General features: G+C 41.5%; 1 protein-coding gene across 6 annotated transcripts in view; it reads left to right on the forward strand.

The window, feature by feature from the left end:
• The window catches only part of RPGRIP1 (RPGR interacting protein 1), a 90,427-nt gene that overhangs the window by 37,577 nt on the left and 37,338 nt on the right, over nt 1-15,512 (forward strand). For 2 of the 6 annotated variants that reach the window (XM_043554291.1, XM_043554294.1), the window contains 12 exons: nt 1,302-1,448; nt 2,162-2,235; nt 4,305-4,450; nt 6,535-6,695; nt 7,151-7,294; nt 7,759-7,909; nt 10,173-10,625; nt 10,787-10,938; nt 11,416-11,758; nt 13,287-13,471; nt 13,779-13,982; nt 14,802-14,940. In XM_043554291.1, coding sequence (XP_043410226.1) covers nt 1,302-1,448; nt 2,162-2,235; nt 4,305-4,450; nt 6,535-6,695; nt 7,151-7,294; nt 7,759-7,909; nt 10,173-10,625; nt 10,787-10,938; nt 11,416-11,758; nt 13,287-13,471; nt 13,779-13,982; nt 14,802-14,940 — 2,299 coding nt within the window. The remainder of the gene's footprint in view (nt 1-1,301; nt 1,449-2,161; nt 2,236-4,304; nt 4,451-6,534; nt 6,696-7,150; nt 7,295-7,758; nt 7,910-10,172; nt 10,626-10,786; nt 10,939-11,415; nt 11,759-13,286; nt 13,472-13,778; nt 13,983-14,801; nt 14,941-15,512) is intronic. The other 4 variants (XM_043554292.1, XM_043554295.1, XM_043554296.1 and 1 more) reach the window with 4 other exon arrangements.

Below are 15,512 nucleotides of genomic sequence, written 5' to 3' on the forward strand. Positions count from 1 at the left end.
AGATCATGACCTGAGCTGAAGTTGGGCGCTCAACTGACTGAGCCACCTAGGCGCCCCAAAAGTGTCCAACTCTTGATTTAGGCTCAGATCCAAATCCAAAATCCCAAAGCCTCCTTGGGACTCTGTCTCCCTCTTCCTCTGCTCCTTTCCCGCTTGCTATCTCTCCCTCAAAATAAATGAAAATAAACTTAAAAAGATACAGGTTCTCTAGTATTAAAAAAAGAGAGAGAGAGAGAGTTACTAAGGCAGAGTTCCCAGCACGAACACCCACAGCTGTTCGTTACCAGAAATGTCCACCAGAAAAATACACGCTTAACTTCTAGAGTTAACATTGCTTGCTAGGTGCAAAGGGAAGAGTATATCACCATAAGAAGCATTCAAATAAATTGGAAATTGATATTCAAAGCCTGATAGGAACTTTTAAAGAAACATCTCTCCTAAGCTAAAATGGAATCATGTACCCAGAGGAAAAGAACACATTCTCTTCATTTTCTTATCCCTTAAGGTGTAAAGTTAGGTTATTGATTTGTTCTATTTACAGTTGTAAATTTCCCTCTGAGCACTGCTTCATGAATCTCATAAGTTGGGTATGTTGTACTTTCCCCCCGCTTATCTCAATGCATTTTCTAATGTCAGTACTTTATTTAATTTCTACATTTTGGTGAATTTTCCAGTTTTCCTTCTGTTGTTGAGATCTAGCTTAAATGTATTATTATTGGAGAATATACATTGTATAAATTCAGTCTTTAAAACATTTATTTTGGGGGCATGTGGGTTGTTTAGTTGGTTGGGCGTCTGGCTCTTGATTTTGACTCAGGTCATGATTTCACAGTTGGTGAGATTGAGCCCCACATTGGACTCTGTGCTGACAGCACAGAGCCTACTTGGGATTCTCTCTCTCCCCATCTCTGTGCCCCTCCCCTGCTCACACACTCTCTCTTTCAAAATAAATAAATAAACATTAAAAAAAAAAAGAAGCATTCAAATAGCTTAGAAAGTAAACGCAGCTGTGAAAGGTGGCACTTCACTTAGAACCAGGGTATAATTTGAACCTTGGGAAAATTAATGCTCCAATTAAGAATTATAGGTTCCTGGAGTGGAAAATCTTCACTAACAGGGAAATGAGGGACAAAGAGATACTAGGGTGAAAAAAAGGTCAATTTACAGTGCAAAGGGACCATGCTATTAACCAAAATCATTCTTCTTGACATCCACTGGGGAATGCTAGGGTTGCTGGTATCTCGAGACCATTTCTGCTGAGTGATATGACCATTCCCAAAGCAACTTTCCTGTTTCCCCAGAATCAGGGAATCCTGAGTGCAGCCCATGATGCCCTTCTCAAGCAAGTGAATGAGCTCAGGGCAGAACTGAAGGAGGAAAGCAAGAAGGCTGTGAGTCTGAAGAGCCAACTGGAAGATGTGTCCATCCTGCAGATAACACTGAAGGAGGTAAATAACAATAGTAATTGAAAGATAGCATCAATTGTAAATTACATTTCAATTTCAGAGATGTTAAAAGTGCTTCTTAGCAACAATATGGCTGTTTATTTTTTTCAGATGAGTAAGATGAGGCTCCAAGTGATTAAATAATTTGCTCAAGATTACACCATTAGGGGGGAAACTTGGATTTATACTTGTATCCTCTGAAGTTTTTGCTGTATTATAATGTTCCACTATTTCCTTAACAGTAGAAATCCAGACACTGTGAAAATCTGCTTCAGAGAATCCTCATTATTTCCAATAAAAGTTTTCATCACACTTTAAATTGGTTTGAGGGGCGCCTGGGTGGCGCAGTCGGTTGAGCGTCCGACTTCAGCCAGGTCACGATCTCGCGGTCCGTGAGTTCGAGCCCCGCGTCAGGCTCTGGGCTGATGGCTCAGAGCCTGGAGCCTGCTTCCGATTCTGTGTCTCCCTCTCTCTCTGCCCCTCCCCCGTTCATGCTCTGTCTCTCTCTGTCCCAAAATAAATAAAAAACGTTGAAAAAAAATTTTTTAAAAAAATAAATTGGTTTGAGTCTTTCTAGTTGAATGGCTCCTCATAGACATGTGAGATGAACATAGAAAACCTCCTATCCAAGCCTCACTCTGCCACAGAAGAGGAAAGACCTGTGCAAGGAAATCGATGTTTGGATTTTATCTCAGGCACTTTTCTGTCATTCTTAGTTTCAGGAGAGAGTTGAAGATTTGGAAAAAGAACGAAAATTGCTGAATGACAATTATGACAAACTCTTAGAAAAGTAAGTACCAAGTTTGGATCCCAGAGCACTGTTTGCTATAAAAGACAGTTATAGAAAAGGGTCCTCACATTCTAAAAACACTACCCAGTGTTGGTAAGGATATGGGGAAGCTTACACTCAATACTCTTAGTGAGAATATAAATCAGCACAGTCTTTTTGGAAGGGAATTTGATGCTATCTATCAAACTGTTAAACATGTATATACATGTATTTGCAAAGATGATGTATAATAAGAATTTTAATTACTGCATTGTTGGTAATAGAAAAGTGGAAACATTCAAATTTCCTTTGATAGGGATTGGTTAAATAAATCATGTTGCATCCCCACAATAAAATACTATGAAGCTGTTAAAAATGAAGTAGATCTATATGCCTAAAACATATTGTTAAAAGTCAAGTTGCAAAAGACTATGTTAACTCTGACTTAATTTATTGTGTGTGTGTGTGTGTGTGTGTGAATCTGCAATCCTCTAATGAGATGAAAGGATTAGAGTAGGGCAAAGAGGAACCTTCACTTTTAATCTATATACTTCGGTATCATCTTGATTTTCCACAACAAGCATATATTCATTTATTAATTTTGAAATTTAAAATACCTGGAAGTTAAAAAAAAAAAAGTTAAATGTGCCTTCTGACTCACTGTAAGGCAGCCGAAGGTAGATTGGGGAGGTAGTATGGGAGCATCCTGGGAACATCTGATGCTCTTCAACTCAGTGAACCAAAGTAGTGAAACAAATGGCAAACATTACTACTGACCTCTTCCCTTCATCACTCAGAACATTATCTTCTTGGATCATCATGTAACCTATGGATAGGAAGGGCCAAGAACTCTTTTTTTTTTTTTTAACGTTTTATTTATTTTTGAGACAGAGAGAGACAGAGCATGAACGGGGGAGGGGCAGAGAGAGAGGGAGACACAGAAACGGAAGCAGGCTCCAGGCTCTGAGCCATCAGCCCAGAGCCTGATGCGGGGCTCGAACTCACGGACCGCAAGATCGTGACCTGAGCTGAAGTCGGCCGCTTAACCGACTGAGCCACCCAGGCGCCCCAGGGCCAAGAACTCTTAATACGAGCCTAAGCGAGTTGTTTTTAGACCACATTTATTGCAATGATAAATAGAAAAAAACACATATGCAAAAATAATAGCTTGGGGGAGCCTCAGTTATGCATCTGACTGACTCTTGGTTTCAGCTCAGGTCATGATCTCGCAGTTTGTGCGTTGAAACCCCACATCGGGCTCCATGCTGACAGTGCAGAGTCTGCTTAAGATTCTCTTTCCTTCTCTGTCTCTGGCGCTCCTCCACACATGCACACAACTCTCTTTCAAAATAGATAAACTTAAAAAAATAAAGGAAGAAGTAATAGCTTGATTATCAATATCTCTTCAATCAAAGACTGACCATGTGTGTTTTACACTCAGAATGGGTCTGCCCTGGCAGCTAGATACAGGGGTGTGCAGGGTACAGTCATTGGGAAGTTTAATTCCTGCCCTTCAGTATAGTAATTTATAATCTAGTTCAAAGACCAGTATTTTCTAGACCAGCCATTGGTGAAGATAGAGGAATGGAGTAAGGAAAAGAGGAGACTCTGGTCCTCATTTTTAAAAAAAGTTTATTTAAGTAATCTCTGCACTCAATGTGGGGTTCAGGCTCACAACCCTGCAACCAAGAGTCCCATGCTCTTCCAGCTGAGCCAGCCACACGCTCCTGTTCCTCATTTTTAATTGAGCAGGCCTGAGAATGTCTTAGTACACAGTTTTGCACCTAAAGAAAGCCATCATGCTGGAGAAGTTCCTTGGGAAATAGATGTGACTTGGGTTCTTTGCTCGGTGGGGTATCCAAGACCTAAACAGAAGTGATACTAAGGAGCTCCTCAGTAGGGCCCCAAAAGTTCCAAGGCAGTTGGTAAATGACAGTTACAGAGAAACCAGGGACAGAAAAAACATGTAGGGGAATGAATGATGTGCTAGGCCCAGGAGATGCTGAAACTGTGCATTAAAGACGTCACATCACACACCTTTGAATATTTATCTGACAACTCTCCCCTCGCTCCTTGCTTCCCATTTTCAGCATGCTGGACAGCAGTAATCAGCCTCACTGGAGCAACGAGCTTGTGGGAGAACAGCTACAGCAGAAAGTCTCTCAGTTGCAGGATCAGCTGGATGCTGAGCTGGAGGAGAAGAGAAGAGTCTTACTTCAGCTGTCCAGAGAGAAAGGTAGGTCAGGCTGTGAAGACCTTTCTCAAATGAGGCATCCTCTATGTCTGGTGTGGGAGAAGGGAGCTTGGGCCAGCATTTCTAGTATCCCCTCTCCCAATCGTATTTTTGTGTGGGTCAGGAATAACTAGAATACGAACACTGGCACTCAGATCAGATTCACAATCAAGAAAGCATGACATTTGCCTCACATGCATATATTTTCAGTTGTAATGCGTTTTCATTTGGGAGGATGAAAACTCTTAAATTTTTTTTTAATCTTTATTTATTTTTGAGAGAGAGAGAGAGACAGAGTGCAAGTGGGGGAAGAACAGAAAGAGAGGGAGATGCAGAATCCAAAGCAGGCTCCAGGCTCCAAGCTGTCAGCACAGAGCTCGACACGGGGCTCGAACCCACAAACCGCAAGATCATGACCTGAGCTGAAGTCAGATGCTCAGCCGACTGAGCCACCCAGGTGCCCCGAAAACTCTTAAATTTATCACGTTTTTTTTTTATTTATTTATTTTTTATTTATTTAAAAAAAAATTTTTTTTTCAACGTTTATTTATTTTTGGGACAGAGAGAGACAGAGCATGAACGGGGGAGGGGCAGAGAGAGAGGGAGACACAGAATCGGAAGCAGGCTCCAGGCTCTGAGCCATCAGCCCAGAGCCCGACGCGGGGCTCGAACTCACGGACCGCGAGATCGTGACCTGGCTGAAGTCGGACGCTTAACCGACTGCGCCACCCAGGCACCCCAAATTTATCATGTTTTTAAACATTCACTTTATTGAAAGTATTGAAAATGAATTTCTCTGCCTTTTATTCTTATCAGTCATTTTAGAGGTGATTGGGAGCCTTGTTTTTATTTTGTTTAGTACCTAATAGCTCAAATTGAGAAGCAAATTACTGCTCTTGGTTACCACTTCCATTTCCCCCTGTCTTAACTCAGAGGTCATGGTAGATAATTACTGGGAAGATTTTTAAATACTGTCAAAGAGACCTTTGTCTCACTTCTTTTTGCTAGGCTGGACCTTGACATTTAGTATCAAATTTATATTTCATCAGATTCTAGTACATTCACATAAGAGAGTGAAGGAAAAAAAATACGACATCAAGAAAGATAGAGACAGGAATCATAAAAAGATAAAGCTCAGTTCATGCTAAGGACCTTGTAGTTTGTACAAAGTACAAATAAAATCTTGTAAAGGCTTTGGGGTAATCTAATAATCTTCCCCCTCTAATGCATGATAATGAAATGATCACACTAAACACAGATCACTTCCCTTCCCTAAAACACCCACATCCACCCACCCAAACAAATACACACAGAAATGCCCAAATGCCCATTCTCCCTCCCTCCACATCAGAGTGGGGGTAGAAGTGGAGGTGGGTGCCACAGGGAGCCCATAGCAGAGAAGTCAGAATGGAGTTGAGGAGGAGTTGGAGAGATACTGGTTTGGCTGGTGCTATCAAAAAGTTTGCACTGGAGGGGTGCCTGGCAGGCTCAGTGGGTAGAGCATGTGACTCTTTTTTTTCTTCCTTTTAAGTTTATTTATTTATTTTTAGAGGAGCAGAGAGAGAGAGAGGGAGAGAGAGAATCCCAAGCAGCCACTGCACCATCAACATGGAGCCTAATGCAGGGCTCCAACTCAGGAGGTGTGAGATCATGACCTGAGCCAAAATCAAGAGTCAGACACTTAACTGACTGAGCCACCCAGGCGCCCCAGCATGCAACTCTTAATCTTATGGTTGTGAGTTCAAGCCCCACATTGGGTGTGGAGCTTACTTAAAAAAAAAAAAAAAGTTTGCTCTCTCTTAAGACAGTCAAGTGGCTCTGTTTGCTGCTGCTGTTGCTGCTGCTGGTGGTCGCTACAGTTCTGCAGGTGTTGTTTTGTTTTTAGAGTCCCGGGTGTCAGCTCAGTTTACTGGGTCAATAAGCCAGAACCCTTTTGTAGAAATAAGAGAGAGTTGCTCCTCTAAGGGTAAATTTATAAAATGAATTAAACATTAGTGGGAAAATTTAATTAGAGCTTGGTCCAACTTTAACCATGATTACCGATAACCACCAGGTTTCACCTTTCCGGCTGATTTTTTCTCCCCCAGAGCAAAACAAGAATCTGTGTCTTAAAGTCACCCATCTGCTTCAGAAGCATAAGCAGGACGAAGAGATCCTCCAAAGTCAAGACCTAATTTCCCAGTCTCCTGACAGGCAGTCTGAACCAGCCACTCACCCAGCTCTATTGCAAGAGACCACTCAGGTAGAGGTAAGAGATGTTTAATCAAGCAAGTTCCCTGGACAGATGGATGGCTGACATACATCCCTAGAAGAGATCAGAAAAGTAGCTGAAAAATAGTGTCCTGATTGAGGATAGTATTGAGAAGGATGTGAGAAGGCTGAGAGCACAGATAGCTTCATGAGCTCTGCACATTTTCTCCACCCTTTACAGTTTATAACATCTAGAATGCTTTTTCCGATGAGGACTTGAAATGATCTGCTGAAGAGCAAACAGCCATCAGAGGTTGTGTAACTTATTGCTGCTACCGAGCATGTGGAAGTAGAGGAGAAAGCCCATTTGAAGTGACATAAGTCCTCTTTTACTTTTGGGAGTAGATTCCGCTGCTGGTATTTTGCTATTACCAACAACTGCTTTAATGAGAATCATTATTTCTGTGCCCATCATATTTATACTCCCTTTTACCAATGCTTTTCTCCTGATAGCCATGTGAACCAGAAAACCAAGAAGAAAAGAAACTGTCCCAGCTGTTGAGTGAATTGCAAGTGTCGCACGCAGAGACCACACTGGAACTAGAAAAGACCAGAGACATGCTTATTCTCCAGCGCAAAATCAACGTGTGTTATCAGGTGCAAGAAAAGGTGGTACAGGAAGGGGCTAGATAAATGGGCACGTGAGGACCACACTGGGCATGAAGCGGGGCCCAAGTTTCCAGAGCTGTTGCAAGGGAATATGCTGCTCTGTGCAACACAGAGTGTGCTTTCCTTTGATGTACTTGAGGGCTCACACCAGCGCCATGGCACCTTGGCAATAGAAACCGGTGAAGGGGCCAGCTAATGAAAATGGCAGGTATGAAGCTTCTGGGGTGAAATTTTCCCAGCATCATGAAGCTATTATCCTATGGCACTGTTAGCACAACTGGTCCTAAAGGGGTCTGTGATGAACCCAAGACTTTTTCTTGTGGTTCAGTCTGCCCCGTGTAGGAGATAGTGGAGTCTCCTTTACCCAGCAAGTGCCACCTTTTTATCTGGGCTCTTTGGTGCTGGGTCACTGAGATAGAAAAGTTCAGACGTTTTTTGTTTCTTTGTTTCAGGAGGAACTGGAGGCAATGATGACAAAAGCCGATAATGAAAATAAAGATCATGAGGAAAAGCTGGAGAGGTTGAATCAACTGCTAGACCTCAAGAACGATCGTATCAATCAGCTGGAAGGTATTTTGAGAAGCCATGGCCTTCCAATATCCGGCAAGTCTTAGTCCTTTGTTCTTGTCTTGGACCTGTCACATAGCTAATGCCTGTGCTCCCTCTGTGCACCTGCCTGGAAGGCTGCCTCTTGTGTCTTGGAATGTAGTGCATACCACCTCTCCTGTTCTTTATCCCATCATCTTTGGTGTTTTAATACATGGTTAGCAGCTTCTTTTCCTCCATCATGTCAGTGCCTCCCTCTGATTTCTCTGAAGAGTTTCAGTGGGGCCCAGCAATTGCTGAATCTGTTTTGAGAATTAAGAGCACATCACTGTTGGCCCTCACAGTGGCATAACACACTTCCTCTCTCAAGAGTGTTTCCACAACCCAGGCCTATCCATAGCTTTATCACTCATCTTGCATCATCCTTTTCTGTGATTTCTCTCCAAAAGTCTGTAAATTCTTTGTTGCAGTTTGAGGATGTCGACATGACAGGGCAGCTGGCTGGACACTTGGGCAAATTTCACAGTGTGATACTTCCTATATTTAGTACAGTCACTGCTCACCAGGAGCTGGCTTCAGCCTCACATATCAAGAATATTGGCTTTGTTATTATACTCCATTTTGAGAGACCTGATTCACACTAACCAAATTCACCAAAGACTGATATTTAAACCAGATCGTTCACTTATTATTTTATGACAGAGTCTATTTCATTGCTGCCATGAGAATATTTGGAACTACTGTTCAGGGAAGTCCTCTCTCTGGAAATCAGTAAGCACGTTACTTAATGAGCACGGAACTAGAGTAAAGGGAGGTGGGTCATGCTGGGGCATGATTTATCCAGGCCAGGTGAGTCTGTTAAAAAGTCACTGCCAGGGGCGCCTGGGTGGCTCAGTCGGTTGAGCGTCCGACTTCAGCCAGGTCACGATCTCGCGGTCCGTGAGTTCGAGCCCCGCGTCAGGCTCTGGGCTGATGGCTCAGAGCCTGGAGCCTGCTTCCGATTCTGTGTCTCCCTCTCTCTCTGCCCCTCCCCCGTTCATACTCTGTCTCTCTCTGTCTCAAAAATAAATAAATGTTAAAAAAATAAAAAAAAAAAAAAAGTCACTGCCATATAACAAAGGATATCCTCCCCTTGGGTTGAAATCCTCATGTCTTTCAGATTCAGGATCTTTCTCCTGGGACAGTTCAGGATAAATACTCTTATCTACTTCTAAAGATTCATTTGCTTTAACTTACAGTTTTTTCATTACTGATAAGATCAAAGAGTTTTTCATATGTTTAGCAGTTATTCATTCGTATTGTTTCTTCTGAGAATTCCCTGTTTCTGTCCTTTACCTGTTTCTTAATAGTATTTTATTCATTTGTAGAATTTCTTTATATGCTAAAATTATTAACCCTGGGTCATGTAATACAAAACTTTAAATATATTTTATTTTAGTTGTGTTAATCTTATCAATTAAGAAGCTATTAGTCTAATTTTTGTATTCCATTTATTTTGGGCAGGAAGACATTTTGATGTGTTCAAAATATTTTTATTCTACTACTTTAACTCTTAATATAGGACTTTCACCATTGATACCCTGTGACGATTCAAATACTCTCCAGTTTGAAGCAGATTGTGTATCAAATTTTCTGATTGGTTGGACATAGGAGGTAATGCACAGAATTGGTAGACTGTCTTACATATCTTTTGATCCCGTTGACAGTAGTTCAACCTCTTTCCAGTAAGTTTCCTCTGCAACTTTTTACTGCATTACTCTTTGACTTTAAGTGGATTTTTTTTTTTTGCCTTCTTATTATGAAAACAAACTTTTAACAGAATGAAAATTCCTGTGACTGATCTGGCTGGAGAATGGGAATGCTTTCTTGGTGGAACCCAATGTAATGTAATAGGCACTATGACTATAATTCGGTATTCTCTTGATGGCCCATATCCCAAATTTTTGGAAATACTCACATTTTGTGTTTCAAGTACTTTTCTGTTGGAATTACCAATTAACTCAGAGGACCTTTCTGTAAGATAAAACAATGATATCTGCAGATGAAATTGTGCCTCCAGTGTTTTCCTGAGCTTAGGATTTACTCTCCAGTCATTCGTTCTGTACCTTATCTCCAAAGCAGGCCTTGGGTTATTTAGCCATCAGAATTCAAAGCTCCTACTTGTCATTCTATTTCTTTTCCTTTTGAATCACATGGTGTCTTGAAATAATCACAACTTGGAATTTCATCATGGTTTTTATTCTCCTTCCATCCAACTTATTTTACCCTGAGGAGGAGCTCTCTATGCTTTAATGGATAGGCAGTTTTCTTTTCCCTCTAGAACAGCTCAAAGATGTGGCTTACGGCACCCGACAGTTGTCATTATGTCTGCAAACACTGCCAGCCCATGGAGATGATGATGAAGCAGACATTTCTCTGCTGCATCAGAGTGAGAATCTTTTTGAACTGCACATCCACCAAGCCTTTCTGAAGTCTGCTGCCCTGGATCAGGCTGGAGACACTCAACCTACCACTTTCTGTACTTATTCCTTCTATGATTTTGAAACCCACTGTACCCCACTAGCTGTGGGGCCACAGCCCCTCTATGACTTCACCTCCCAGTATGTGGTAGAAACAGATTCCCTTTTTTTGAACTACCTTCATGGGGCTTCAGTCCGGCTTGATCTACACCAGGCTGTAGCCAGTGAGCACCACACGCTTGCAGCTGGATGGATTTACTTTGAGAGGGTGCTGGAGACTGTGGAGAGGGTCCATGGCTGTACCATACTTACTGGTAAGTGCTGTTGGCTTCCCACAGCTCCCAGGACTAATGCAGAGTTTCCCAAAGCCTATAGTTGGTCTTTTGGTCATTTCCCATTTTCTTCCTCTGCCTTGTTCTTAATCCTCACCACACCATCTGTGTCTTCCATGCGTTTCATACTTTCTGCTACCCAGGAGCTGGTGGAGAAGACTTCGGGGTGCTAGAATACTGGATGAGGCTGCGCTTCCCCATAGGATCCAGCCTACAGGCATGCAATAAGCGAAAGAAGGCTCAGGCCTACCTGTCAGCCAATGTGCTTGGTGCCTTGGAGGCCCAGGAAGATAAGGTGAGAAAAAAGGATGTGCCCATGTATCTCAGAGGAGCCTCAGCCAAGCAGTTCAGGAGAACAGCTCAGTCTTCCGCTCTCAATAAGTATTTGTTGAATGTGAATGAAGGAGAAAAACTGTGATGCCACAACTAATCCAGAACTCTTGTGGCTGTGATGCCACAACTCTTCCCTTGGTCAAGCTTGGGTTTGAAATGAAATCATACCCTCAGAGCTAGCTGCCTCTCCCTGCTGTGAACAAAATAGCTTCTCTGTTCCTTTCTCTAAGATAAGGCTTGAGTGCCAGCACCTCTTTCAAATAACTATCTTCCAGAGCCACTTTACAGGCAGGCGAATGTCATTAGGTTTCTCTGGGACCCAGTCAGGATTCTACAGCAGTTTAGGTCATAGCTCTTCCTCATCAAGGGTGCTGGGGTTCACCCACAACAACTCTCTCAGGCCACCCTTTTCCTTCATCCAAGACCAACATCTTTCCAGTCCAGATTGGAGACCTGGAAGCATCAGAATGAGCTGCGGGTGGAAATCATCAGATGCTATGGCCTCCGGAGTCGACGGCTGGGAACCCAGCCCAGTCCATACGTCATGTACCGCTTCTTCACCTTCTCTGACCACGACACTGCCATCATTCCAGCCAGTAACAATCCACACTTTAGAGACCAGGCTCGATTCCCAGTGCTTGTGACCTCTGACCTGGATAAATATCTGAGGCGGGAGGCCCTGTCTGTCTACGTTTTTGATGATGAAGATGCAGAGCCTGGCTCATACCTTGGCCAAGTCCAAGTGCCCTTGCTTCCTCTCGCACAAAACAAATCCATTAAAGGTGGGAGTTCAAGTCTATCGCATCTTTATGCTCTCTGCCCAGTGTTGTCTTCCTGTCCTACTTTTCTTTGATTACTTGCTTGGAACAGTCTCTCTTTAAAAACCTGCTGAGGTGCGCCTGGGTGGCTCAGTCCAGTGAGAGACTACACTTCGGCTCAGGTCATGATCTCATGGTTTGTGAGTTCAAGCCCCGCGTCGGGCTCTGTGCTGACAGCTCAGAGCCTGGAGCCTGCTTCAGATTCTGTGTCTCCCTCTCTCTCTGCCCCTCCCCCACTCATGCTCTGTCCCTCTCTGTCTCAGAAATAAATAAATAAATAAAATAAAAAATAAAAATAAATAAAAATAAAAAATAAAAAAATAAAAAAAAACCTGCTGAGAGGATTTTAGAGTATTGTCAAGAGCAACAGAGCAGAAGACTCAGATCCCCACTAATCCTATAGAAACATTGCTTCTTCTGCTTCTTTTTAGCAACAAAAGCAAGATTCTTAAGTGGGTAGACCCACCAACCTAAAGTCCATGCGTCCGTCTCTAACAAATCTTTTCTGATTCGATCATGCTTCTCAGGATTTATGTTTACTTAAGGCCTGTTGTCTCTCAGCACATGAGAGTGGATATCAGATTATAAACTGTGTCCTTAATACTCTCTCGTAATTCCCTTGCTTCTTTTAAACACAAGTTAGACTTTCATGCCATGCCATAGAAAAGGTAAATTTCTTGGATCTCTTTCCCCCCAGTACAGAACTGAGGCGAACTTAGGAAAGGTCACCTCTCTGGTTGCAGTACTGGGGGGAGGATGAGGCAGGGATGTCTGTGCTCCCATTGTGAAGTAGGGATGGGTATAGCTAGTACCAGCTATGTTTAACAAGCTTCTGGATATTCTAGAAAATGTGTGAGTCCTCCCTCCTTCCAGTACTACAAGAGCTGAAAGAAAGAAAGAAAGAAAGAAAGAAAGAGAAAGAAAGAAACAAACAAACAAACAAAAAGCTGATACTTTTGCTTATAATTTATCTTTTGCCAAAGGAAGAGGCAATATGAGCCATCTGTTAAAGTAATCAGTGTTACAAATCAGAAGCCTGGAATTTGGAAATAGCGATTTTGCTGAAGTTTTCTTGGCTTTTGTTACTTTAGAAATAGGGACCACTTGAGCGTAGATAATGGTTTCTTTGGTATGCTTAAGGCCTGGCAAGCATTTGGTAATAGTAATAATGTAGTCATGTTTATTGGCTAGGTGACTGAGGACAAGCAAGCTATACCTTTCCATACGTCTTTTGACTATCCCTTCCTGAAACCTGGAGACTCCCATCTTCCCCTACAAATATTCTAAGTGAATATTAGAAGTAAACATTCTCAGAGAATATTAATATTCACTGCTATTTTATGTTACTTCTGAGTGTATTATCACCATGGATGTTAATTCATGACAAGCAAATTATGGTAAAATTCAAAATGGGGAATGGATAAGGTGCTGATAAATACTCACTTGTCTACTTCATATGATCAGATCTTATTAATGTCTGTGTGTGTCTCAGGTGATTTTAACCTCACAGACCCTGCGGGGAACCCCAATGGATTTGTTGAGATGCAATTGGACTGGAAATCTTTCTACCTACCCCCAGAGAGCTTCCTGAAACCAGAAACTCAGCCTGAGGAGAATACCACGAAGGACAGTTTAGAGATCTCATCTGAAGAGGAAAAAGCTTCCTTTCTCCCCCAGGTAGCAGATCTCCACCAATCCTGTGAAACATATTTGAAGAAGATGGTATTAAAATCGTAGTAAAAGAAATGCCTTCCATGAATGTCAGGTGTTCAGCAAACTTATTCTGCATCCCTCGCAATGTCATGAGCCACCTACTGATGGAGAAGGATCCTGGGTTTTATTACAGGGAGGAAAGAAAGATGGCATCTCTCAGCTCTGTGGCAGGCGAGGAATGAAGTCTAATGCTAGCTCACAAATCCCTTTCTTGAGTATCAAGGCTGTTAAACTCTCATCTAGTAAGGCTGTCTCTGATACTTCTGTTTAGGACCTGATGGCATTTGGTGAGATTCCCATTGAACCTGGCCAGTATCAAGCTAAGAGAAAACCTCCACAGGTGGGAGAAAGAAAGGAAAGGGAACACCAGGTTGCAAGCTACTCAAGAAGAAAACATGGTAAAAAAACAAGCATCCAAGGAAAGAACAGAATGGAGTATCTTAGTCGTAACATCTTAACTGGAAATACACTGCAAGTAAGGCCTTAGAAACCCTGCAGAATTAAAATATGAGTTGTAGTGTCCCCAGAGATACTATTCTCAAGTAGAAGCAGACACCCAAGATAAGCAATTATCATGGCTTTTTGTGGCTAACATGTGTTTCCTCAAACACAAGTAGTTTAATAAAACTCTGAAGTGTTCACTTCATTTCATTGTAATTTAGTTCAGCAGCTTATGGACTCTGCAATTTATGCTTAGAATTTTAGCAGTCCACCTCAACTGTAGTGAAAGTAAGCTAAAGAACAAGTATTTATTGAACACCTACTATATGCTTGATACTGTCTTTTCTTCACAGGAAGCTGGATTAAAGTTACTATGTAGCACCTAAAAATATATATAGGAGATTGTAAATATATATTATTATATGGTTAAATATTATATATTGTTATATTACAATCATGTTGTATGAGTTGTGTAATTGTATTAACATAATTACTAATTTTGTGAAATTATTATTATATACACAACTGACCCTTGAACAACATGAACTTGAGCTGTAACACATCCCTGTTTTTTTCAGTAAACACAGTATTGCAAATGTATTTTCTCTTTCTTACGATTTTCTTAATAGCGTTTTCTTTTCTCTAGCTTCCTTTATTGTGAGAGTATAGTATATAATATATATAGGATGTATTAGTCGACTATTTATGTTATTGGTAAGTTTTCTGGTCAACAGTGGACTATTAGTAGTTAATTTTGGGAGGGACAGTCAAAAGTTATACACAGATTTTTGGTGCCCCAAACCCTCATGTTGTTCAAGGGCCAACTGTAATTATAATTGTCTTTATTCTGAAGCAGGTGAAGTACACTGAATGGAAGTTCTCAGGGCTCAAGAGCTCCATAGATGATGGTTTGAAAAATCAGCAAAAGGAAGAGAAAATTACATCATCCCATTCAGTACCAATGCAGAAAGAAGCCCTGAATCCTGTAAATGGTATTGTCCATTTGTTTGTTTGTTTGTTTGTTTTAATGGCATTGTCTTTTTAAAATCTAATTTCCTATTTAATCATTGGGTTATTTTATCAAGCCTGTATTTACTACCCCCCCCCCATCTTGCATTGCTAAACTTTTCATGGAAAATTAGTATTGAACACTCTAAGCTTAGTTTTACAGGTGTGCTGGTTAGGCCAATGAAGGCTGGAATTTTTAAAGCTAGTTTGCTTGCCAGTTTAGTTACCTAACAAGTATATCTTGTGAATTATGGTTACAAAGAAATAGAAGGAGCATGGTTGGCTCATTTGTGATGTTGATCCAAAATGTTTTAAATTAAGGCAAGGCTTTTTTGTGTTACAATGCAAGGTAGACATGATTTCAGGTTATAGTATTGGCAAACTAGATAATTCAGACCAACTCTCATTGATGACAGCTAAAATGCTGAAGTGAATATATTTTCTCAAGATCTTAACGTTTCTTAAAAGCATTTTATAGTCAATAAGAAGAGAGGGAAGAATTACCTAGCCTTGACGAGGGAGATGATTGAAGCTCAGGGAAGTGAGCTGAAACTCC

This window comes from Prionailurus bengalensis, chromosome B3, assembly GCF_016509475.1.
Source record: "Prionailurus bengalensis isolate Pbe53 chromosome B3, Fcat_Pben_1.1_paternal_pri, whole genome shotgun sequence".
In the NCBI taxonomy this organism is placed as follows: Eukaryota; Metazoa; Chordata; class Mammalia; order Carnivora; family Felidae; genus Prionailurus; species Prionailurus bengalensis.